General features: G+C 40.2%; 1 protein-coding gene across 7 annotated transcripts in view; it reads left to right on the top strand.

The window, feature by feature from the left end:
- Window positions 1-25,394, top strand: part of Mapkbp1 (mitogen-activated protein kinase binding protein 1) — a 57,925-nt gene that overhangs the window by 11,028 nt on the left and 21,503 nt on the right. For 6 of the 7 annotated variants that reach the window (XM_078049782.1, XM_013359645.4, XM_021725997.3 and 3 more), the window contains exon 3: window positions 20,703-20,794. In XM_078049782.1, the coding sequence (XP_077905908.1) occupies window positions 20,703-20,794 (92 nt within the window). Of the gene's footprint in view, window positions 1-20,702; window positions 20,795-23,045; window positions 23,123-25,394 lie in introns of those variants that run through there. The other variant, XM_078049781.1, reaches the window with a different exon arrangement.

The raw sequence follows: 25,394 nt of genomic DNA, 5'->3' as shown, positions 1-25,394 counted from the left end.
TGACCCTTTTAAAGGTGCTGGCACTTAAAAATAAAACTTTAAGAAATTACAAAATATTACACATAAGAAAGTTTATGAAATGTAATATTATGAATAATTTTTAAATGTTCTTCTATGTTTACAGCCATCCAAGTTAAAATAAAAATAGAACAATGCCAAGGTGTTTGCAGCTTCTGAAAGATATGATGTTAATAGTGTCGTCAAGGTGTTTGAAAATAAAAATGAGGTTTTATCTTACATAATCAAAATGGGGTGTGTGTGTGTGTGTGTGTGTGTGTGTGTGTGTGTGTGAATTGAATTCAAATGAGGATTGAACCCAGGACCATGCACATGCTAGTTAAGTATGCTACCACTGAGTTACTGAGCCATACCCCCAGCCTCAAGATCACTTATTTTAAAAAATTAATATACCTAAGGACTTGATTTTGATATTTTGTTTTTCAAGTTTCTTTTCCCAACTATGTCGATTTATGCCATTCAGTGTTTTCAGGTAGTATGAACCACCATGTCCAACCTTTGTTAGGCAATTAGCAGTGTATTTGTACTACTAATAATAGGAATAATAGTATTTGCAGTGGTAATAATAATTAAGATTTATTTTGCTATGTACTAGGTACTGTGCTTTGCATTTTACATGTATTATTCAAATTTTATTCAACTCTACCATAATCCCATTTTTGTAGATAAAGAAAGTGATGATAGGAGAGGTCAGGTGAGTAGAGGATGGTTACACAATTAGTAGATGGCCAAGCTGGAATTCAGCCTAGGCTTTCCTAACTCCAAAGCCCACCCACACTTTATTCAATTATCTTCCTAGGGAGGATTTAGGTTCAAAATATTGCACTGAGCACAAAAATATGCCTTGAATTGCTGTAGCCAAGACTCATCTCCTACATTCAGCTTAGGAAAAGGTATTTCCTTTAAAAAATACACTTTTTCTTCACTATTCCATCAATTTAAATTCTTATACTTATTTTAGAGCCATCATTCAGTAATTCCTGTTACTCTATATTGCTCCTTTCTCATCTCCACCTCCAAATTTCCTGAACTGTTTCCCCTACTTCTTGTTATGTGGTACTCTTAGGTTTTGTTTTTGGGTTTTTTTTTTTTTTTTTTTTGTACCTGGGAGTGAACTCAGGGGTGCTTAACCATTGAGCCACACTGTGGTACTGTTAGGAACCATGCAACTTGTGGTTTTGTGGGAATTTGAATCAAGTTGATGGGGTGCAGCTGCGTGGTTCTAAATGACTATAAGTTACAAGAAGTTGCTGCTTCTCTGTTGGAGTTGTATGGGGAGTGAATTGAAGACCTACAGATGACTTGGTTAGTTTTGTGTGTGGGTATTACTGAGCTTTAATCTGTGGTGGCTTGGTTGGCAAGTTGATTGTGTACTTTATGCTCTTGACTAGTTGATAGTCTATCCTAGACCTATTCCCTCTGAATTCCACCTCTTTGTTATCTTTAAGCTCACAACTGACCTTGTTTTTGAAGCTGTGGAGAGTACCTGGATCAAAATGCCTCTTTCTGAGTGGATAGGAGAGGTTCTAAAATGTTCCATACTAGGAACTGATCTGGTTTATGACAGTTAGGGTTCAGTGAATTTGAACGTACATAAAAATAAGGTCACTTGCCCACCTGACTCCTTTGGGCTGTGTGGGCTCCAGGGTTGCAAAGTTCTTTTTTTTTTTTTTATTGGTTGTTCACAACATTACAAAGCTCTTGACATATCATATTTCATACATTAGATTGTAGTGGGTTATGAACTCCCAATTTTACCCCAAATGCAGATTGCAGAATCATGTCGGTTACACATCCACAATTTTACATAATGCCCTATTAGTAATTGTTGAATTCTGCTACCTTTCCTATCCCCTACTATCCCCCCTCCCCGTCCCTCACATCTTCTCTCTCTACCCCATCTACTGTAATTCATTTCTCTTCTTGTTTATTTTCCCATTCCCCTCACAACCTCTTATATGTAATTTTGTATAGCAATGAGGGTCTCCCTTCATTTCCATGCAATTTCCCTTTTCTCTCCCTTTCCCACCCATCTTATGTCTCTGTTTAATGTTAATCTTTTCTTCCTGCTCTTCCTCCCTGCTCTGTTCATAGTTGTTCTCATTATATCAAAGAAGACATTTGGTATTTGTTTTTTAGGGATTGGCTAGCTTCACTAAGCATAATCTGCTCTAGTGCCATCCATTTCCCTGCAAATTCCATGATTTTGTCATTTTTAAGTGCTGCGTAATATTCCATGGTGTATAAATGCCACATTTTTTTTTATCCATTCATCTATTCAAGGGCATCTGGGTTGGTTCCACAGTCTAGCTATTGTGAATTGTGCTGCTATGAACATCCATGTGGCAGTATCCCTGTAGCATGCTCTTTTAAGGACTTCAGGGAATAGTCCGAGAAGGGCAATAGCAGGGTCAAATGGTGGTTCCATTCCCAGCTTTCCCAGGAATCTCCATACTGCTTTCCAAATTGGCCGCACCAATTTGCAGTCCCACCAGCAATGTACAAAGTGTACCCTTTTCTCCACATCCTCGCCAGCACTTGTTGTTGTTTGACTTCATAGTGGCGGTTGCAAAGTTCTTCAGCAAGTGCCTTGCCTTCATCTGGTTTCAAATTTGAATTATTTTGATTTCTTCTCTCAAATAGGCAAATGTGATTTCATGGTATAGTACAAAAGCATGGGATCTCAAGGCCTGCTTCCCTGCACTGCCTCAGTTTGCCCTGAGCAGAGGAAGCCCTAAGCCAAGTGGTTTGGATGGCGGGCAGCTCACGGTAGTTTGCTATAGTTGGCAAGGAGGAAGGAGGGTGGAGCATGTTAAAAAAAAAAACCCAACTCTTGCCACCTCCCAGCTCCTACCTTGGAGAAAAGCAAGCAGCTGCTTGTTAGAATTAAATTTGCAGCAGGCAGGTAGGCCTTCCTCTGCTACCTTGACACTCATTGGTTGGCTTCTCAATTTGCAGAGGACAGTATTTGCACATCATGATTGTTTTCATATGACTTAATAACCTACTGCATACTTCTCTAACAATGTTCTTTCTGCTTATGATGCCCTTCCTCCCCAGACTGCTGGGTCTGTCTTGTGAGGACTGTACTGCAGCTATCACAGACTTTGCCTCATAACAAACTCAGAACTGACTGGTGAACAAGGCTTCTCAAGAATTAATGGGTAGGCCCCTGGGGCTGGGGTGGAAGTGGGGCAGAAGTATTGCCAAAAGGCAGACTCAGGCTCACCCTGAGACTCTGCATTTCTACCAAGCTTCGAAGTAATGCCCAGGCTGTCTTACTTGGGCCACACTTTGAGTAGCCTGGTGGTGTGAGTGCATGTAATTGAGGGGAATATATGTGTGTGTTGGGGTTGGGGAGCAATATCCTCACATCTGAAGGAGCTGACCTCTCTCATTTGTAAAATTGGAATACTAATGCCTTCCAGGGTTGTGGTGAGGGTTAAATGAGATTTAGTGAATATGAAAGCACACTGTAAGCCTAAATAACTTTACAGCTATAAAGAGATTGCTAATATTATCAGGGTTCACAGATTTCTAGAATACCAAGTAATTTTCTTCTAGTTTGCTGGCAAGATTTTATTCCTTCAAGTTTCCATTTGTGAGCAGTCCTTTTTTTTGCAGGTTCGGCTTCTTTCATTCCAACATTTAATAATGACACACTCTGCATGGCTTTTCTTTGTGACCTGTCCTCTATTTTTTTCTTGCCAATATTCTGACTTGTATCAACAGTACTTTAACTACCGACCAAAATGGGGGCATAGCAAATGTTATTTTTGATACCAACTATTGTGTAATTTATTTCAGGGCTACAGACATAAGTTTTTTAAAATGAAAAAAAAGAAAGTAAAACCAGTGAACTCCAAGGGGTTGGAGGGATCCTAATTTTCTGTCAGGATAGAAACCACTAGGGTGGTGAGCATGCTTTTTAACAGCAGTAGCTTCTCTAGATATGGGAATAACTTTTTATTTTAGAGCAAATTCATTATACTGAGAAATAATTTGAGAAGTGAGTTGTTCCTGTAGTTTCCTTTCAGTCTAAGAATTTACAGGGAGTGTAAAAACATGTTTGTTTATAACCTATTAAGTCTCTATAATGTTATGACCAGAATATTTAAATATTCTATTTAAATAATTTTTGCTTATAAAAACAAGATATGTGAAGATGTACGGATGTAAGTAGAGTCATACCTAACTTGTACTGTTGGAAAGCATACATTTATCCAACTTGCTTAGAGAAGAATTTGATAATATATATTAAAAGAAAAATTTGTATGTTCATACCTTTTGATCTAGCAGTTATAATTTTGGTGTCTTTATGCACACACACTACACAGATGTTGTATAATTGAATTTTTTTTGGTGTTTCTCTTAACGGTGATGTCTTTGAAGTTATCCAAGTAATTATCAATAGGGAACTGGAATACATCCATGAAATTAAATTCTCTGTACCTGCTAAAAAGAATGAAGTCATCTGTATGTACGGATATGGAAGGATATATAAGACAGAAATGGGGAAGAAAAGCCAATTGTATAACAGTTTCTTGTTAATGACTATTTATATGTTTGTTAAAGCATATACATGTGAGCATATGCATATAAAAAAGTGAGGCTATAAATACCAAATTGTTAATGTTGGTTATCTCAGGGAGGGATAGTAGATTATGGTGGACTTTCACTATCTACATTATATATTTCTGTAATGTTTGAATTTTAAACAATAAACTTGTATTATTTTTGTAAGTAGAAAAACAATAAAGATGAATGTCTCTCCAATTTAAACGTGTGTTTGATATTTAAGTCTAAAATGTTTAAAATTTACTGTATATTTCATCAAAGCAGTTATACACAAGTATTACTTTAAAATATATCTCAACTAATAGGCTTAGTTTTTAAAATGGTAATAAATAATAACAATTTTTATTTCTTGCAAATCTATGATTAGAGCTTGTTTAATTTTACATAATTCATTTCTAACATCTTCAAAAATATTTTCTTGGTTAGTAAGTTTAATAATTTTTTGAATATTTTTAAAAATATTTTTTAAATATTTTTTGATACTTCTTGAAGTACATGTGCTTTCTGAAAAAATTTTACACAAGTAATATAGAGAATCATAAAGAAGAAAAGTCTTTCATAATTCTAACCTCAGAGATAATACTGTTAATACCACTATCGTAGATACATCTGTTTCTGATTATTAAGGACTTGTGTGTGTGTATATATGTGTGTGTTATACTGGGTATTTAACCCAGGGGTGCTTTACCACTGAGCCACATCCTCAGTCTTTTTCACCAAGTTGCTGAGGCTGGACTCAAACTTGTGATCCGCCTGGCTATAAAGGACATTTAAATCTCTTTTTAAGCATAACATTGGTCATTTAATTTTTAAAATTGTCTTTATTATTTTTTAACTTATTTGTGTGTGTGTGTATGTGTGTGTGTGTGTGTGTGTTGCTTGGGATTGAGCCTAGGATCTTGTACATGCGAGACAAATGCTCTACTGCTGAGCTACACCCCCAGAACTTTGAACTTAACTCTTTGCTCCCTCCCTCCGTCCCTCCCTTCCTTTCTTCCTTCTTCTATTTCTTCCCTCCCTACCAGTACTGGGGATTAAACCCAGGGATGCATTACCACTGAGAAACACCTACAGGCCCCCCGCCCCCACCTTTTTTTGTTTTGTCTTGTTACTAGGGATTGAAGCCAGGGGGCATTGAGGTACAGCCCCTTTTCTTTTTATTTTTTTATTTTGAGACAGGGTCTCACTAAGTTGCTGAGGGTCTCTGAGTTGCTGCATTTAAAAATACATTAAAACTGGCCTAGGACTTGGAGATTCTCCTGCCTCAGCCTTCCAAGTTGCTAGAATTATAGGCATGCACCACTGTGCCATCTTGTACTTACTCTTTATAGTGTAAATGAGATAAGGGATAAGAGTATTTGTGGTGATTTATGCACATGGATTATGTCATTCAGGCCCTCTTCTTTCTGGAAAGGCATCAAAGTCTTGCTTCCTGCTCCATCTTCTAGGGCAGGCAGTGACAGATAGTTGGAGAATTCTCTGGAAGAATTAGTAAGATTAACTAGAGTATTCATAAGTATTTTTATTTAAGATATTCTAAAGAATTAGATTGGGGCTGGCATAGTGGTACACGTGGTGCACACCTGTGTTCCCAGTGACTTGGGAGGCTGAGGCAGAAGGATCATGAGTTCAAAGTCAGCCTCAGCAATTTAGGGAGGCCCTAAGCAACTTTAGCAAGACTCTGCCTCTAAATAAAATATAAAAAAAAGGAATGGGAATGCATCTCATAAGTGCTCCTGGGTTCAATCCCTGGTACTAAAAAAATAATAATTTTATGTATATAAAAATTTTATATATATATATAATATATATATATCACACACACATGTGCATGTGTGTGTGTGTATGTGTGTGTATGTGTGTATGTATGTTTGGTAGGAGAAAAAGGAATTTAGTATTTAAAAGATGGATACAGCCTGGCATGTTGGTACATGTCTATAATCCTAGCTTCTCAGGAGGTTGAGGCTGTAGGATCTCAAACCAAAGGCCAAGCTCAGCAATTTATTGAGACCCTGTATCAAAAAGAGAGCTGAAGATGTAGCTCAGTGTTAAGGGTTCAATACCATAAATAAATAAAAAAGATTCAACAGACATATTAAACACTGTGACCTGGGATACAAGCATAGTTTTATGAGACACAGTCTCTGCCCTCAAGTTGATTATAGACTATTAAGAGAGATGAGACAAATCCATTGAGAATTTCTGTATAAGGTACTAAGTGGTACCTGCTGTGTGGGTCATGCAAGTTAAATGCTGCTATAAGAGTCCCAAGTAGGGAGAAATCATTTTGGCCAGGTGATCATTGAAAGGTCCAGACACAGGGGATATGACATTTGAGCTGGTCCTCAGAGGAAGGGATTCCAGGTAGAAGAATATAGCTAAAACCCTGAGGCTTTTTTCCAGAATAATAAATAATCCAGGCTGATAAATGCACATGATTCATATAGGTGAGTAGAAGGAAATAGAAGAAAAATAGGACCTGTTGATCCTAGGCTAAGATATTTATTCTTCATTTAGCTGACAGTAAGAGCCACTGAATGTTTTTGAACAGCAGAGAGACATAATCCAAGCTCTGCTAATCAAATGTTACTCTGACAGGTTAGGGAGGGAAGGACAGCGTGTACAGTAAGAAGATTGATCTGAAAGCCATTGTTATATCCAGGAATGTAGTGCTGAGGGCTTAAACTGAAGTGATGGCACTGAGAATGGAAAGGAAGTAAGTATTTTATAGAGAATACTTAGTTGAAGAAACATTCCCTTTTCTCAGGGAAACTTCATGGCACAAATTATTCTGATTACAGGGGCACTGAGAGCCCTCCCCACATCATTCTTGTTCTAGGACGCACATTCACTTTGTACTCTTAGTCCAGATAAGGAACAATTAGTAATCTCCTCAGTTATTAAATTAGAAACCAAGAGATTAAGAAAACTAGGGTATGTAGAGAGAGTGTCCCTTCGTTCCCTCCTCTTCAGTCTAATGCCTTCCTTACTTCTTTCTCCATATGCATATAAAATCAGGTTTTCCTACTTCTGACACTGCAATGCCAGTTGCCTTGGAAACAGGTGTCAGCTGTACATATTTTTTTAAATTTTAATATTTATTTTTTAGTTATTGGCGGACACAACATCTTTGTTTGTATATGGTGCTGAGGATCGAACCCAGGCCGCACGCATGCCAGGTGAGCTCGCTACCGCTTGAGCCACATCCCCAGCCCTATCAGCTGTACATATTGACTATAGGTTGTAGCATGACCTGGACATGAGCAAGCTCTGACCACATGGGATACTCGGACATTAGGAAAACCCTCCCTTCCTCTTTTTCTGCAACCATCTCAGTGAGGAAAGGTCAGAACTCATTTTTAAGACTCATTTCAACTACTGATAAGTTCTGGTAATTTAAAAAATACATTAAAACTAGCATGTGAAGACCTCTACTTCATCCTGATGCCCTCTGCCCTACTGTTTTCTTTCTTTCTTTCTTTTCTTTTCTTTTCTTTTTTTTTTTGGTTGTTGTTTGTTTTTTAGAGAGATGGAGTTGGGCTGGGGATGTGGCTCAAGCGGTAGCGCACTCGCCTGGCATGCGTGCGGTCCGGGTTCGATCCTCAGCACCTCATACCAACAAAGATGTTGTGTCCGCCGAAAACTAAAAAATAAACATTAAAAAAAAAATTCTCTCTCTCTCTCTCTCTCTTTCTCTTTAAAAAAATAAAGAGATGAAGTCTTGTTCAGGCAGTTCTTAAACTTTTGTGTTCAAGTGATCCTCAGCCTCCCAAGTAGCTGGGGCTACCAGCACACCCCCACTATGCCTGACTGCCCTCTGCCTTCTATTTTGGGCCTAAGGCCTGTTGCTAAGACCCACATGGAGGCTTGGTGACTTCCCTCTGTGCTCTGCCAGAAACAGAAACATTCTTGTGATGTTGGAAAACCTGAACCCCTTTCTTAGGATATCATAGTTTCTGGAAAAGACAGCCCTAAATCTAAATCCTCGTTCTTCTACTTACTACTTACTTTATTCCTTCATCTGAAAAATGGACTTAATACTAGTCCTTCATAAAGTTGTCAAGGATATTAAATTAGATAATCTGTGTGAAGTACTTAGAATGGTTGCTGCTACAGAGCATACATTCAGTAAATGGTAGCTCTTACTGGTGTAGCGCCTCTCTCTACACAAGAACCTCTTGCGCCCTCCCCCCCCCCCATGGGTATCTTTTCAGACTTGGAATACTTTTCTCCTCTTAGTCCCAGGAGTGGCCAAAATTTGGAAATAAAATGGCAAGATGCTTTAAGTTTAATAGTTCACAGCCTGATCATTAGAACTATCATTAGAACCACCTAGAGAGGGCTTTTTTAAAAATTATTTTTAAATTTTTTGACAGCAGGTTTGACTATATTGCCCATGTTGGCCTCTGACTCCTAGCCTGAAGCAATCCTTTTGCTCCAGTTTCCCAAGTAGTTGGAATTATAGGCATGCCCTACCACACTGACTTTGAAGAGTTTTTAATAGGCACATTCTTAAACCTTACCCTGTATCTTTTGATCCAGAATCTTTTTTTTTTTTTTTAATGGTGCTGGAAATTGAACCCAGGGGTGCTCTATCACTGAGCTATATCCCCAGGCCTTAAAAAAAAATACATATGTTTATACACATTTTTTTTTTCCTTTTTGAGAAGGTCTAGTTAAATTGCCCAGGTTGGCCTCAAAACTTGAGTTCCTCCTGTCTTAGCCTTGCAAGTAGCTGGGATTACAGGCAGGCACCACCATGCCTAACTTGATTCAAAATCTTGAAAAGCCTGGTTCAACTGGTGCAAAACCCTCTCTCTCTCAAATAAATAAATAAGGCTGTGGAGAAGTAGCTCAGTAGTAGAGTAACCTTGAGTTTAATCCCCAATATTGCAAAATAAAAAAGTTAATTAAATAAAATGTAGTTGCCAGCTGTGGAAGAAGATATAGAAATAGGATGGGGACTGCAATCTGAAAAAAAAGAAAAAAAAATTCTCAAGTAATTCTACTGATAGACCAGGTTTGGGATTCTTTGTTCTAGTTTCCCAGTCTCAGGGGTTTATGGCTAGAGGATCTCTAAGGTCACCTCTTCCCAGATTTACCTACCTTAGAAGCTGAGGCTATTTTAATTCCAGCACAGGAGAGTTGACTCAGTTCCAACTAATTCTCAGCTATTAAGCAAGAAAGCCTGGTTTTTCTGACTAATTGGACATTGTTGGTTTCTGGAAACCTTTGTAGTATATACTTTAGATAGTGGAACTGTAAATTGGTCTAACTGGGTAGAGATAAGAGCAGAGTCAAGAGGCCAGGTCTGTTTGCCTGTCTTGGAATGGCCATTTTGCCCCTACCTACCTTTGACCAGTTGGCATTTTGGACTTTGAAGGAGTCATAGTAAGTGTGTTCCCCACCCCCATCCCAGGTCCAGTATCAAGTCTCTGCCCAGCCCCCCAAGTCTCTGCATAAAACATGCTGACCTTGGGCTTCCTTTGTGGCTTTTGCATAAGTGGCAATTCTCAGAATCTTAGTGGAGAATCTTCTTTGTGAGATTAGAGTGTAGTGTGTGGGCAAGAGACAAACATAGTTATTCTTAACCTGAAGGCAGGGAGGGCAGGGCAGGGAGTCTCTGCCTTGGACAGGTCTCTAACATGCTTGTTTATAGAAATAGAAAGCCATGATTTGGCTGAAATGACTTACAACTCAGGTATTTATAACTTGTATTGAGTGGAATTGAGAAGTGGGAGAAGGGAGAAGGAGGAAGGAGGAAGCTGGTGGCAACAAAACATGGCAACAAAAACAGATTGGTTTCATTCCAGTTGCTAGAGTTTCATTACCAATTTGAGGTCTGCCAAATCCTAGGTGACCTTGGCCTTTGTGACTCAGGCCTCTTAGTTCTCTATTTTGAGGGAACACCCATTCCCATGCCATCTGCAGAGTCTCTGTAGTGGTCCTCACTAAGAAAAGGAGAGAAAATCTTTACAGTTCCAAGCAAGAATCTCTTTTCTTGTGCTGCCATTGTCTTAGCTCCCACAGACTGGTTGTTTCATTGGCTGAAACCTTCCCTATAGATCATGGACCAGTTGTATTCAGGGCCAGAGAGGTAGGCAAACAGACACCACAGCAGAGTTAGACAGATTAGAGAAGTTTAGAAAGCCTTGCCCAAAGATGCTGGGATTGTTTTTAGGGGTCTGGGACTACTGGGGCCCCTGTGTGGTACCACTTGCATTGCATATGGTCTGGACTGAAGAGTCCTTTCTTTTCTTTACTTTTTGAAATACTGGGGTTGAACTCGGGGATGCTCTACTACTTAGTACATCTCAGCCCTTTTTATTTATTTTTTAAAAAATTCAGACAGGGTCTCACTAAGTTGCCCAGGGCAACCTCAAATTTGTGATTCTCTTGCTGCTGCCTCCCAAATAGCTGGGATTATAAGCATGTGTCACCATGCCCAGCCTTTACTTCTTGTAGTGCTCACTTGTCTGCTCCTCCCATCTAGGAACTCTCCCCTTCACTGGTTTCCTGGTTGTCCTCTTTCCTTTAAAAACTAACTGCTAGGCATTGTGGCACATGCCTGTAATCCCAACAGTTTGGGAGGCTGAGGCAGGAGGATTGCAGGTTTGAAGCCAGCCTCAGCAAAATTTAGCGAGGCCTAAGCAACTTAGAGAGATCCTGTCTCAAAATAAAAAATAAAAAGGGATAAGGATGTGGCTCAATGGTTAAGTACTTCTGGGTTCAATCCTGGTGCCCAAAACAATAACAACAACACAACAATTAAAAAAACAAAAAAAAAAACCCTGATACCTCATTTTCTCCATATGCTAAAAACAGGTTTCCCCTCAAGCTGTCTTTAGTTTCTCTCCTATTCCTCTTTTCTTCTCTTTTCTCCTATCTCATTGGAGAAAAGAGAAGAAAAGAGGACTTTCAGTGGTGGTTTTCACCTCCATGTGAATAATTCTTTTATTCCTTTTAATATTTTTTTTAGTTGTAGTTGGACACAATATCTTTATTTATTTATGTGGTGTTGAGGATTAAACCCAGTGCCTCACACGTGTGAGGCTAGTGCTCTACCACTGAGCCACAACCCCAGCCCCCATGTGAATAATTCTTAAATGTTTCTTGTTCTGACCTCTCTCCAAGCATTAATTTTATGTTGCTAAATTGTTTCTGTAGTTCCTCTCAAATATCTCTAAAGTGCCTCAAATTAAACATGTCTAAAACCGATGTTATGTGCTTCTATCTCCTTGGACTTGACTCAGATCTTCTTTCTGCTTATGGCATCACCTTGTTTTCTACATCTGAGGTTCAGAATTTTGAGTTTGTCTTTTTTTTCCTCCACAGTTGTTCATTGCCCAGTCTTGCTAATTCTATTTGCTTTATGGCTTTTGAATGCATTTCTTTTTCATTCCCACTATCTTCCATGCTGGTCTAGATTTTTATTACTTCTCATCTGAACTATTGTAACAGCTTCCTAATTAGGCTCCCTGCCTAGTATGTCTCACATACATTATCACCAAAACATAGCTTTGATTGTGTCTCCTGTTTGGAATCCTTCCTTGGCTTCCCAGAGCCTGCAGGTTACCCCACTTAGTTTGACATTCAAGGTCTTTCCTCTTCTGGTTACACTCTGTCTCTCCTGACTTAATACTCTCATACAATCTTTGCTTTTACCATTGCTCACCTGCTGTGTTATTTCCAGTCACCAAACTTGGGCTCATACAGCTTTCTTTACAGAGGGTTTCTTCTCTCTGTATTTTCTGACTTACAGTGAGACCCAGATACTTTCAAGAGAGCTTCCTTGTTTCTCTTCCCTGTTTGCTCAATAGTCATCTCTCTTCCTCTTCTTTATGACATGTTAGATTATTGTATAATTAACCATTCATCTTTCCTAATGGATTGTGAGGGCAGTGGGTAGAATCTTCATTTTAGGATTCCCTCATAGCATTCCAGTGACTTTGAAACTTTTATTTATTTATTTATTTTTGTACTGAGCCTCATCCCCAAGCCCTTTTAATATTTTATTTTGAGACAGGTCTCACTAAGTTGTTCAGGGCCTCACTAAATTGTAAGGCTGGCCTCCATCTGCCAGAGCAAAAGCTGGTCACAACTCACAACTCTTGCTTCATTCTCCCAGGTTTGGGATTACAGGCATGAGCCATCAGGCCTGGCTAAAATGTTTTTTGTTTGTTTGTTTGTTTGTTTTTTGGTACCAGGGATTGGACCCAGCGGCACTCAACCCCTGAACCAGCCCTTTTTTATATTTTAGTTAGAGACACAGTCTCATTAAGTTGCTTAGGGACTTCCTAAATTGCAAAGGTTGGCTTTGAACTCTGGTTCCTTCTGCCTCAGCCTCCCAAGCTGCTGGGATCACAGGAGTGCACCACTGTGCTGGGCTTAAGATGTATTTCTTTCTTTTCTTTATAAATGAACTCCTATATACTCTTTTTTAAAAATTTTTATTTATTTATTTTTTATGTGGTGCTCAGGATCAAACCCAGTGCTTCATACATGCGAGGCGGGCACTCTACCACTGAGCTACAGCCCCAGCCCTAAAATGTATTTCTTAATGTGGATTGTTCTCAAAATTTTTTGAAAGAGCCATGCATGGTGGCTCACTTACTACTTACTGTGCAATATTTTGTACTATTCTGTTTATTTATTATCAACTAAATGGATTTCAAGTCTCATTAATAGGTTGCAGTCTACAGGTTGGAACTGTTCTATCTAGAATGAACGGGTAGCCCTGTTGCCTGTGTTTTGTTTTGTTTTGTTTTTTTCATCTCCTTTAATGAGAGCCAGAAGAACACTTAAACACATGGTTTTATTCTTTCCTTCTCTTTTGAGAATAGGCTACTAAGAGGTTATCTTTTTATCTTATTAAAGTGAGGAAGAATTGGCCTGCCCCCTTTCTTTCAGGAAGACACAATACTGCCCTGCCTATTTCATATGGGGAGTGGAAGTCATGTAAGCCCTTCCTCATAGGATACTTTTATCCTGCAGACCAATAGCTTGGCTTCAAAGGAAAGATGACACCTTGTGTCAGGTTGATATAGGCTTTCTCCATCTCTCATCTCATCACTCTCCACCTGCCAGAGCAAAAGCTGGTCACAGCTCAGGTGTTCTCCCTGCTTCTAGGCTTCATTGTGGGTGTGGAGTACAAAATGGATGTTCTTCTTAGTTCTGTGTTTTCATTTGTGCATGAAGTGGTGTTCCTAGGGCTGTGAAAAAGATCAGAATGCCAACTGCATGAGACATTTGTATCCAAGACACTGGCCACAAGCAGTTACCTGGGCTGTGATATCTCTTGGGCTAAGTTTTATTGGCATTTGGATCTTGAAGGTTTGGAGCTGAAGTTTCTATCAACTTTGGGCCACATCCAAGACTTTGAGGCTATTTCTTTCATAGGAACTCTTTCCTGCCTCAGTTTCTTCAAGTGATGCTTAGTCCAGAACTCTCAGACTAGTAAGCTTATTTTCTTATGTGTAAAGATGCTGTAGTATTCAGGAGGGGTTATGTCATTGAGTCTTAGTGGTCTAAGAACACTTGGTATTCCCAAAACCCTATTAGGGAGTCCATGATATCTTCCCTTGTCCAACTATATAGCCAAATGAGGCCAGATTTTTTTTTTATATACTTCAACTAGCAGATTGAATGTAGATGCAGATATTAGAATCCAGCTGTTTTCTATTAAGGCAGACATTAAAAAGCTTGGTAAAAATATAAAACAGTGCCACTCTTCTTACTAAGTTTTTTGGGGAAAATAATTATTTTTAATAAAAATGTTAATGAGTAATAGATTTATTATTACTTTTGAATGACTTAATAAATAAAGTACTTTCTATTGTGATTTCAAAAATAGTAAATATTGGTAAATATAATCTGTACAAACAAAGGCTCTTTTGGGGTCCTTGATTAATTCTAAGATTATGAAAAGGTCTTGAGATCAACAGGTTTGAAAAATATGTGGACCAGTAATCCTTGGTAACAAACCACTTCAAAATCTCCATGGCCTAGCTGGTAGTTTATTTCTTGCTCATCCTACATATTCAGTATGGGTCAGCATGGAGGCTCTGTTCAACATAGTTACTCAGAAAGCCCATCTTATCCCTAGTTCCCATGCTTGGCAGTCAGGAAAAGGACTATGTGTAGTGCTTCTTAAAAGTCATATGTTGGAGGGCTGGGGATATAGCTAAGTTGGTAGAAGGCTTATATTGCATGCACAAGGCCCTGGGTTCAATCCTCAGCACCAAAAGAAAAAAAATTGATATGTTGGGGCTGGAATTGTGTAGCTCAGTGCTAGAGCACTAGCCTAGCACATGTAAGGCACTGGGCTCTCTCCTTAGCACCACATAAAATATAAATATAGGTATTGTGTCCATCTACAATTAAAAATATTTATGTTATCAATAACATAAATATTTTTAATTGTATGGTATGGTAGTACATGCCTGTAATCACAATAACTTGGGAGGCTGAGGCGGGAGGATTGCGAGTTTGAGGCCAGTTTCAGCAATTTAGTGACACCCCATCTAAAAATAAAAAAATATTAAGGGCTGGGGATGTGACTCAGTGGTTAAGTGCCCCTGTGTTCAATCCCTGGTACCCAAAAAAAAAAAAAAAGTGACATGTCAGAGCATTATGTAAATATGCAGTCTTATCAATACTTAATGAGAAACTTAAATCAAGTAAAAACACATATTGAGTTCTTTGTATCCTTTTCCCCAAATTGCTAGGTCAAGAGAGTGCCAATAAACCACTCAGAGATTTGTTGTTTTTTGATACTGGGAATTGAACCCAGAGGTGCTTAACCACTGAACCACACCCCCACCCCTTTTTATTTTTTATTTTGAGACAGGGTCTCATTAAGTTGCTAAGGCTGGCTTCGAATTTGTGATCTTCCTGTCTCAGCCTCCTCTCTTTTTCAATATTTATTATGCAATATTTAAGACATATAATAAAGACATGGAATAATAAGAGTGAACAGTTGTATACTCACCATCAGTTTAAAGAACAGAATATTGTCTCTATTATTAACTGTCTTTATGCTTGTCCTCAGCTGGACATGGCCACTCTGTCTTAGTTACATTGTAAAGAGCATTTCTTTTGACCTGAAATACCCCAGTTTTCCTGGACTTACTCATGTCTGATCTATCATTGTTCCTGAATCCTCTGCCAGGCATTTATTTATTCATCAAATATGTTTCAAGTGCCCATTATGTGCCAGACACTGATCAAAGTGCTTGGGAGTTCTGTAGTGAGGGATAGCAACTTAGGTCCTATCCTCAAGGAGCTCCCATTCTGCTGGGGAAGACAGACAGTAAGTACTTGTACAGAGATGGAATCAGGTTCACTACCTGCCTCTGTGTACCATGAAGAAAAATAAAAGCTGGGTAAGTCCAATATGGAAAGATGGCAGTAAAGCTACTCTGGAAAAACCCTCCCAAAAATCTTGGAGCAGGGGCTGGGGATGTGGCTCAAGCGGTAGCACCCTCACCTGGCATGCACGGGGCACTGGGTTCAATCCTCAGCACCATATAAAAATAAAATAAAGATGTTGTGTCCACTGAAAACTGAAAAATAAATATTAAAAAATTCTCTCTCTCTCTTAAAAAACAAAAAAAACAAAACACAACACCTTGGAGCAAAGACCTGAGTGAATTACTATGTGAATAGCAGAAAAGTACTGGGGGCTAGAGCAGTTTAAGGTGCTTTAAAGTTGCTAGTATGACTGGGGTGGAGTGGTGGGGAAGCATATAGGAAATGAGGTGAGAGAGAGAGCTAGAGGCTGGGTGATTTAGGGCCTTATAAATTTGGGTCAAGTATTTGAACTTACTGGAGATGGGAAGCCATTGAAGGATTTTTGAACAAAGAAATTATTTCATTTTTAATTTAAAAGTATCACTGCAGGGGCTAGGGTTGTGGCTCAGTGGAAAGGCACTTGCCTAGCATGTGTGAGGCATTGGGTTCTATCCTCAGCACCACATAAAAAATATAAATAAAGTCATTGTGTCTATCTAAAGTTAAAAAATATTAATTAAAAAAAAGTATCACTGCAATCTGCCATGCCCAAGAAACGCTGTAGGGGGCAAAGCCTGCAGGAGAGAGGACACTTTGTCCAAGGGAGGGATGATAATGACTGGAACTCAGTGGTATACTGGTGAATGTTTACAGGTTCTTTGAGAAGGGAAGGAAAGCCTGTGTAAGTACTCCCACAATGGTGATTTCGAGGCTATCAGTGTGCTATCACTGAATATGGGAAAAGCTGTGCACAGTCATATGAGCTGGTGTAAGGCAATGCTTGCATACCACTAATGGTACTTGGATGCATTTATCTTGTGGCATTTGCAAGAGGTGTACATTCTCTAGGGTGGGTGGAAGCTTTACTACATTTTGGGAAAGAGGGGGAGGGAAAAGATTATCAGAGGAGGAAGAGAGTCCATTTATAAAGTCCATTGTGTTAGTCTTGCAAAATAAACCTAGATGTTGGAGGCTTCACAGGAGCTCTGGACTCTCAGATCCTTTGAAAGTGGAGCTCAGCCCAAACCTCCCTGCAAACAGGAAGCTGGTTTGAGTTAAAAACATAAAATAAAAACCAGCTCATGCCCCTGAATGTTTTCCCCTACTCCTCCCTCTCTACAGAGCTAAAGGAAACTGCTTTTTTCCCCCCTTGAATAGCTGCTTTAGAGAGCCAGAAAAAGCCAAAAACCATAACTCCTTTGAAAATAAGCCAAGTTTTGAGCCCAGGCAAACTCCTGTCTGTGAGGTTTTCCTAGTCTAGAGTTATGTTCCACTGTGCAGAGTCTTAGAGGAAAATGACTGAAGAACACAAAGGTGTCCCAAGTCTGGCAGAGAGAAATGGTCTGTATGTAGCAGGTTTCCCAAACTAGATCTTCCAGCCCATTGTAGGTCATGATATCAATAAAGTAGGTCATAACTAGAATTATTATTATCATTATTAATAGTAGTAGTAGTAGTTGTTGTTGTCATTGTAAAAGGGGATTGAACTCAGGGGCAATTTACAACTGAGCCACATACCTAGCCCTTTTTACTTTTTGAGACAGAATCTTGCTGAGTTTCTGAGGCTGACTTTGAACTTATGATCCTCTTGCCTCAGCCGCGTGAGCCAGTAGAATTTACAGGCATGGGCTACCACATTAAGCCCCAGTTATTTTTTTTTTAAGAATTTTTTAATATTTATTTTTTTAGTTTTCAGCGGACACAACATCTTTGTTTGTATGTGGTGCTGAGGATCTAACCCAGGCCGCACACATGCCAGGCAAGCGCGCTACTGCTTGAGTCACATCCCCCAGCCCCTTTATTTTTTATTTTTGAGACTGGGTCTCAACTAAGTTCCTTATGGCCTCGCTAAATTGCCGAGTCTGGCCCCAAATTTGTGATCTTCCTGCCTCAGTCTCTTGAGTACTGGGATTACAGGTGTATGCCACCATACCTTCCAGGTAATGAAATGGAATATACTAGAGTATATCACATGCAATAAAAATTTTGCGAAACCTTTTAGCTTTATGCTGAAAAAGTATATCCAGATATACATATATGTATACACTGGGATATAAAGTATGTTTCTTACTATGGGTCATGGTCAAAAAATTTGATAATCACTGGTCTTTTAGGACCTGAGTAACCCACATCTCCTCCTGCTTTAGATTGCTGTTGAAAAGTACAAACTAGTTTCACAGTTCTCTGAGGAACTGGATCATCTATCCACAAAACACCTACCCAAATTCCTATCAGAGGGAAGAGCATCTGAGAGCCAGCTGACTTGTTCTGATTTTTTGGGACCAACATTCAAACATAAGGAGGGAAGGAGTTGATGCTAATTTGAACTGAAAGGATTTGCCTTAAATCAGATTAGCTTGAATAGAATAGGAGTTATTAGCCTTTTAGCTCACTGTACTTAATTTTGTGACTTCTACCATCCATGTGGGTCATGCCTCAGTATCCTCTCTCTCCACTGTACAGGCAGTAGTTATAGCAGGAATGCTCCTGAGCACCCCTTCCTCTGGGATAATTAAAGGTGTAGTGCTAAGATGAGTATCCTCCAGATTTCCCCAGGATGAATATGTACTCTCTAGCCAGTGTCAGTTAACTAGATGCCCGGGGGGGGGGGGGGGGTCATTAAGCTGAGAAAACGATAGAAAGAGGCATAAATTAGGGAAAACTGCCCAGTGTGGTGGTTCATACCTGTAATCTCAGCTGTTTGGGCAACTGAGGCAGGAGGACTGCAAGTTTGAGGCCAGCTGGGGCAATTTAGTAAGACCATGTATCAAAATACAAAGTAAAAAGGCCAGGAAATGCAGTTCAGTGGTAGATTGCCCCTGGAGTCAATCCCTAGTAAAAGAAAGAAAGAAAAGGAAAACTATTAAGAATGTCTAGGATAAGGTAAAGTTAGTCACTCTCTCATCAGATTTACTGAGTCAACTAGGCCAAGGGTAACTGACAAATTTGGTACTGGCCAGATGGCTGTGGTTTGGTGCCTTATAACTAAACCACTTCTATCACTATATAGATACAAGTTGGAGTTCTTGATCCATATCCCCCTGAAGTACAGAAGACTCTTGGGAACCTTTCTGAGGAAAAGGTTTCAGCTATATCATCCTGGGAAGTTTATGTTTGGTCTTTGACCAACACAGGGCATTTCTTTCCAGCCTAATTCAAACCAAAATGATCCTTGGAGATAACAAAGAGTACTTTCAGTTCTACTATTGGAATAGTAAGAGGAAACTATCCTGGTTGATTCTGGGATTACCCTCTCTAGAAACTGGCCTGGACTGGGTGTCTCTACCATGTCACAAGTATGAATACCTTTTAGGTGTTTCTGGTTTAATTGTTCCCCTGGGATTTCCAAGACTCCTCAGGTTCAGAGTTTTCATATCAGACTATAGTGTAGCCTGTTTACATGGCTATTCTGCATTCAGAAGCTCAGAAGCTTTCTGAATGAAGGGAAAGCAAGGACATCCCTAAAGAGGACTGGTGCAAGAAGAGCCTTCTGACGGTACTGGAGGAGACTGGACCTGGAGTAACCAGCAAACTATCCTGTAGCAGAGGGTGAGGTGGAGCAGTAAGCAAAAGCTTACAGGGCAGTCTGAACCTCATATGGCATCATCTGGCAGAGAGACCAGTGATGGGTTAATTTAAGTTTAGTCCATATGGGTCTTAGGGGCTGCAGACAGCGTGAGGTGATAATAATGAGAGTGATGAATGACTTGTGTGACCATGTCCTTTTAGAATCTCTGAGCACTTTGCATGTTTCCCTATCATCTCTGTGGGAGATGTGGCTTAAATAATAATAGAGTATCCTCTATACTTTGCAAAACACAACATTAAGCCATGTTTCTGCCTCCTAGGCTCAAAGTCTATATGAACTGGTAGACATTTGGGAGGTAGAGACCTCTGATGGGGAGGGGAAGAACATGATAGAATGCAGAGGTCAAGGATAGTTGATGGACCTGATGGTGCATACCTGTAACCCCAGCAAATTTGAGGCCAGCCTCAGCAATTTAGTGAGACCCTGTCTGAAAACAAAACAAAACAAAACAAAAAAAACAAAAAAACCTGGGGATGTAGCTCAGTGATGAAGTATCATTGGGTTCACTCCTTAGTACACCCATCCCTGCCAAAAAAAGTTAAGAGATATTATGAGTCACCTAATCAATACCTAACATCCTTTTGGTTCTTGGTAGATCACAATGGCCTATCCTTCATGCCTGACAAGGCATGAAGATCAGTACATTCCCTGAACTTTATATTACACATGGTTCCCTGAGTCTCATAGACCCAAAAGCCCAATCTAGGGACCCAAGGCCCTAACTTGTAAATAGTGCCTTCCTGAATTGCTTATTGTTCTTTAGCCATGGATTGTGCTTTAACCTGTTGATTTTCTTTCCCACAGTACCTGTACATTGAATCTGGTTAAACACAGGGGATGCACACTGAAATTTTCCAATATGATCAAAAGTCCTTTGACCTAAACAGAGCTTGGAGAAATCATAGCTCCATTTTCTTGAAGATAAGGGCATCAGGAAAGCACTTCATCACCTCCGTTCTGAACCTACTCTGTCTATAACATGTCACTTTCTGTCTTGTTCTAACAGGTAACCTTGGAGAAGGTGTTGGGAATAACAGTGTCTGGAGGCAGAGGACTTGCCTGTGATCCCCGATCAGGCTTAGTTGCCTACCCAGCTGGGTAAGTGCCTTGGAATAACGGATCTTGTTGTTGCATGTGAGTTTATAGAAATGCTAGACCAGGTGGGGTGGGCTGGCATTTTCTGGTATCTTCTGGGAGATATATCCAGGTTAATGTTTTCGTGCCATTTCTGTAACTAGGTAAAGGTCTTTGTTGGGTATTGTCCTTATTGCTATCCTATCCTGCTTTTTGACCATCTGTCCCCACCTACCCACCTACACATACAAATTTATACTTTATATTACACATGGTTCCCAGCACCATCTTCAATAACTACCTTCTAGCCATTGTTAAAAACACCTTTATTGAGGGCTGGGGATATAGCTCAGTTGGTAGAATGCCTGCCTCCCATGCACAAGGTCCTGAAGGTCCTGAGTTCAGTCCCTAGCACCACCAAAAATAAACTCAAACAAAACAAAACACCTTTATTGAGGTTTAATACCATATGATTAAAAATATCCAATTGAGAACTGGATATAGCTCAAGAGAGTACTTGCCTAGCTTGTGCAAGGCCCTGGTTTTGATCCCCCAGCACTGCAATAAATAAACAAATATCTACTATCATAGTCTTTAGTATTTTCACAAAATTGTGCAGCCATCACCACAGTTGATTTAAGAAAAATTTTATTGCCCTAAAAATAAACTCCAGCTGGGTACAGTGGTGTATGCCTGCATTCCCAGCAACTGAGGAGGGTGAGATGAGAAGATAACAAGTTTGAGGTCCGTAATAAGATCCTGTGTCAAAATAAAAAAGGGCTGGGGGTGTAACAGTGGTAGAGGACCTCTGGCTTCAATCCCCAGCACAAACCAAAAAACCCCTCCACATAGGTGGGTATGATGGCATGTACTTATAGTCCTAGCCATTGGGGTGGCTAAAGCAGGATCATTTGAGACCAGGAGGTCAAGACCAGCTTGGACAACATAGTGAGACTGTCTCAAAAACAAATTTATAAGGAAAAAAAAAGAAAGAAACTCCATAGCCATTAACAGTCCTCTCCAATCCCCCTCCCCAAATCCTCAGCCCTAGGCAAGTGCTAGTCTACTTTTTTGTCTCCACAGATTTGCCTATTTGGGACATTTCATATAAATGGAATCATATATTTGGCTTTTTGTGACTATCTTCTTTCACTTTGCCTAATATTTTAAAGATTCGTTCATGTCACATGTATCAGTACTCCATTCCTTTTTATGGCTGAATAATGTTCCATCATATTGCTATATCACATTTTAACTGTTCTTTGGTTGATGGATATTTGACTCATTTCCACTTATTAGAAATAATCCTGATATTACTGTTTATCTGCTTTAAGTAGTGTCCGTGCCATGAAAGAGAAGAAGGGGCCTGGGGATAATGTTATTGCTGTTGTTTTAATCTTCTGCTCCTACAAATCTCCTCCAAATGAGAAACCTGAATCATAGTTTCTTAGGCTTTTATAGAAGTGTTTTTTCTGGGGGGGGTCCCACCTTCTTCTAATCCTTTCTGTCCCTTGCTGATGGGCTCAGGAACATGAAAATAAGAAAGGTCACTGTTTTACTTTTCTTACCCCACCCTCAATTTTGGAATGCCTAGTTCCCCAATATAATTTCCCTAGCAACTTATATAGTTTTTATACCGGATACATGATTTACTTAGTTTCATAATCTCATCAAAAAGCTATCTTTATAAAATACTTATTATGGTCCAGGTACTCTTTAAGCACTTTATACTGTTTAATACTCAGAGCAGTCCTGTGGGGTTGTTACTATTACCTCAATTATTTATTTATTGGTCGGGGGCAGTGCTGGGGATTGAACCCAGATGCTCCTTACCTTGAGCTACATTCCCTGTCCTTTTATTTTTCAATTTTTTTTTTATCTTGAAACAGAGTCTAAGGATTTCACTAAATTGCTGAGGCTGGGATCCTTCTAGGTTGTGATTCTCCTGCCTTAACCTTCTGGGTTGCTGGGATAGCAGGCATGTGCTACTCCATCCCATCTGCCTTCACCTCTCTCTCTCTCTCTCTCTCTCTCTCTCTCTCTATGTGTGTGTGTGTGTGTGTGTGTGTGTGTGTGTATATATATATATATATATATATATATTTTTTTTTTTTGGTACCAGGGATTGAACTTGAGGGCATTTGACCACTGAGCTACATCCCCAGCCCTATTTTGTATTTTATTTAGAGACAGGGTCCCATTGAGTTGCTTAACACCTCGCCATTGCTAAGGCTGGCTTTGAACTTGTGATCCTCCTGTCTCAGCCTCCAGAGTCACTGGGATTACAGGCATGTACCACCATGCCCAGCCTAGTCACCTCCATATTTTAGAGGATGAAACATATTCAATGAGGTAAATCAATTTGCTCAAGGTTACATAATTAATGTCTGAATTGGGGTTACAATCCAAGAAGTCTGATCTCAGAGCTCTAACTCTTAAAATGGTATAGGATAGGGAAGACCAGACTTGCAGATTATTTTTCAAAGCTGCTTTTCCTCTAAACTGTCTGTCATTTGAATGAAAAGAGCCTAATTTATGGGCAGCTCATTCTGTGCCAGAGTCTTTTACCCCTAGGTTCTGAGGTCAGTGTCTCTCCTGAGGGGCCCTCTGGTGTTTGGTGTCTGTAGTGGGGGGATTATGGGGGCTGCACTGGCTCTACCTGACAGAGGTAGGGTTGGTCTTCTCCCCCTCCAGAGGCAAGTTGATGAAGGACCTCTGTTGCTGGATAACCCTGTACAGCCTGCCTCAGGGGAATTCCACTCATTCCTGCCTTTGCCTGGGAAAGCCAGGCTCTTTCTTGTTGGGTGTGGGGCTGGATCTAGATGAAGAATAGGCAGGAAAGGCCTAGGGTGTTGCTCTGGTGTTTGCTGAATTGGGGAGTGTGGAACCCTGTGCCTTCCCTCTTCCCCAAGAGACCCCAGGCCTGGCCCCTTTAAGGATATGTGCTTATGTTTATGGGCAAGTCCCAGCCTAGCACATGTGGCTGGGAGTCATTATCTTTACAGGTAGTGTATGCAGGCTTCCCTGACACTGCAACCTCTAGTAGGTCTTCCAACTGTGCTTCACTTGGGCCTGTGCTGGGCTCTGCCCCTGATCGGTTTGTCTTCTGACCTTTGAATTTTTGTCAGTTCAAAGAAACTTTGATTTTTCTCTTTGAAAATGTCCTCTTTCTGGGGGTTTTAATTCTACTCTTTGCTGAACTCCCTAATGTGCTTCTGGGATCTCCAGGGACCACTATAATTTGTGTGAGCCCAAACTAGTTCTTTCTTTTCCCTGTCTTCCTTCTCAGTGTGGTAATCCTAACACCACTCCCAACCCCCACTCTTGCTCCTGCTCCTGCTGTGCTTGTTGCTCCAGAAGCCCTCTCAGGTATCCTAGAAACAAGAGGAGAAACAAAACTTAGAAAATTCTCCCAGAGGCCTAGAGGCAAATATCAAACCAAAACAAAGTTTTCTGAGAGGAAATGAAACAGCACAAGGAAAGAAGGGTGGACAGCATATATCAGACAGCAGTATGGTTTGGAACTCCAAGCTGAGTGTGGAGTCTTTGTTAGAGACCCCTCAGTTATAGTGGCTCCTGCTTCTCTTCTCCAAGGCTCTCCCTTTGCTGTCATTTTCTCTACTGCCCACCCTCATCTGTCATGCTTTAAGCCCTCCTACCCTAGGATGCCAGCTTAATCCCCATATAGCTTCTTTGAGGCACTTAATTTAGTTGAACACCCTTTTTTCTACTTCACTTCACAGCCCCTGTTGTCACTTTGGAGCAAGTTAGTTCTGAGTATGGGTTTCTCTTGGCCTCATTGCCTGAGTAACCTGGGTAAGTGCTCTGGGAAGAGCTGCTCCTTGACCACTGGAGTAAAAAGTGTCCTAGCAAGGTGACTAGGCTCATCCAGCAGCTAAGAGGGTTCATGACTGCTTTAGGTTGGGAGGTGGGGGAAAGAGGGAAACTGACTTCACCTGAGAAGGCCCTTCAGTCTACTCAGCCCATGTTGGAATTTATTTTGGGATCCCCGCTTCAAAGCATTGGACAAGATACAACGAAGGACAGAAACTCCTCTTATGCTGTATTCTAGTAACATCTGAGCTGAAGAAACAAAGCTCCCTTCTTACTCTCTGAGGCAAGCCTTGTGTGGGTGTTTGCCAGGAAGTGTGTGGGACAATGGAGAGACCAGGTGGGCCTGAGAGGAGGATATTTGGACTTGGTGTCCTGATGAAATCATATGCAGGGGTACATACAAGCAGGGGCGGAGGGTGGGGGGAGCTTGGTACCTTTCCTTTCAACTTCCCTATATATCTTACACAGGAAACAAGTACCCCTTAGTTCTTCCCACAACAGTTTATTGATTGATGCATTCATTTGTTTAGCAGGTATTTGTTGAGAACCTGCTATGGGCCAGATACTGGGGTTGTAGCAGTAAGTAAGACAGACAGGGTCACTGCTTCTATGGGGTTTAGCTTCAAGAAGGGTGAGCAGACAATAAGCATTTAAGCAAGTAAGTAAACAAGGTAGTGTCAGACAATAGTTAAAATAAGGGGAAAACAAAATAAGGGGAGGAAAGAGATTAAGTGAAAAACTGGGAGCAGGGAAGGGCTACTTTAAGATTGGGTGGTCAGGGATCAATCAT

The sequence above is a fragment of the Ictidomys tridecemlineatus genome, chromosome 5 (genome assembly GCF_052094955.1).
Source record: "Ictidomys tridecemlineatus isolate mIctTri1 chromosome 5, mIctTri1.hap1, whole genome shotgun sequence".
Taxonomy (NCBI): domain Eukaryota; kingdom Metazoa; phylum Chordata; class Mammalia; order Rodentia; family Sciuridae; genus Ictidomys; species Ictidomys tridecemlineatus.
This window is presented reverse-complemented; position numbering and strand designations above follow the sequence as displayed.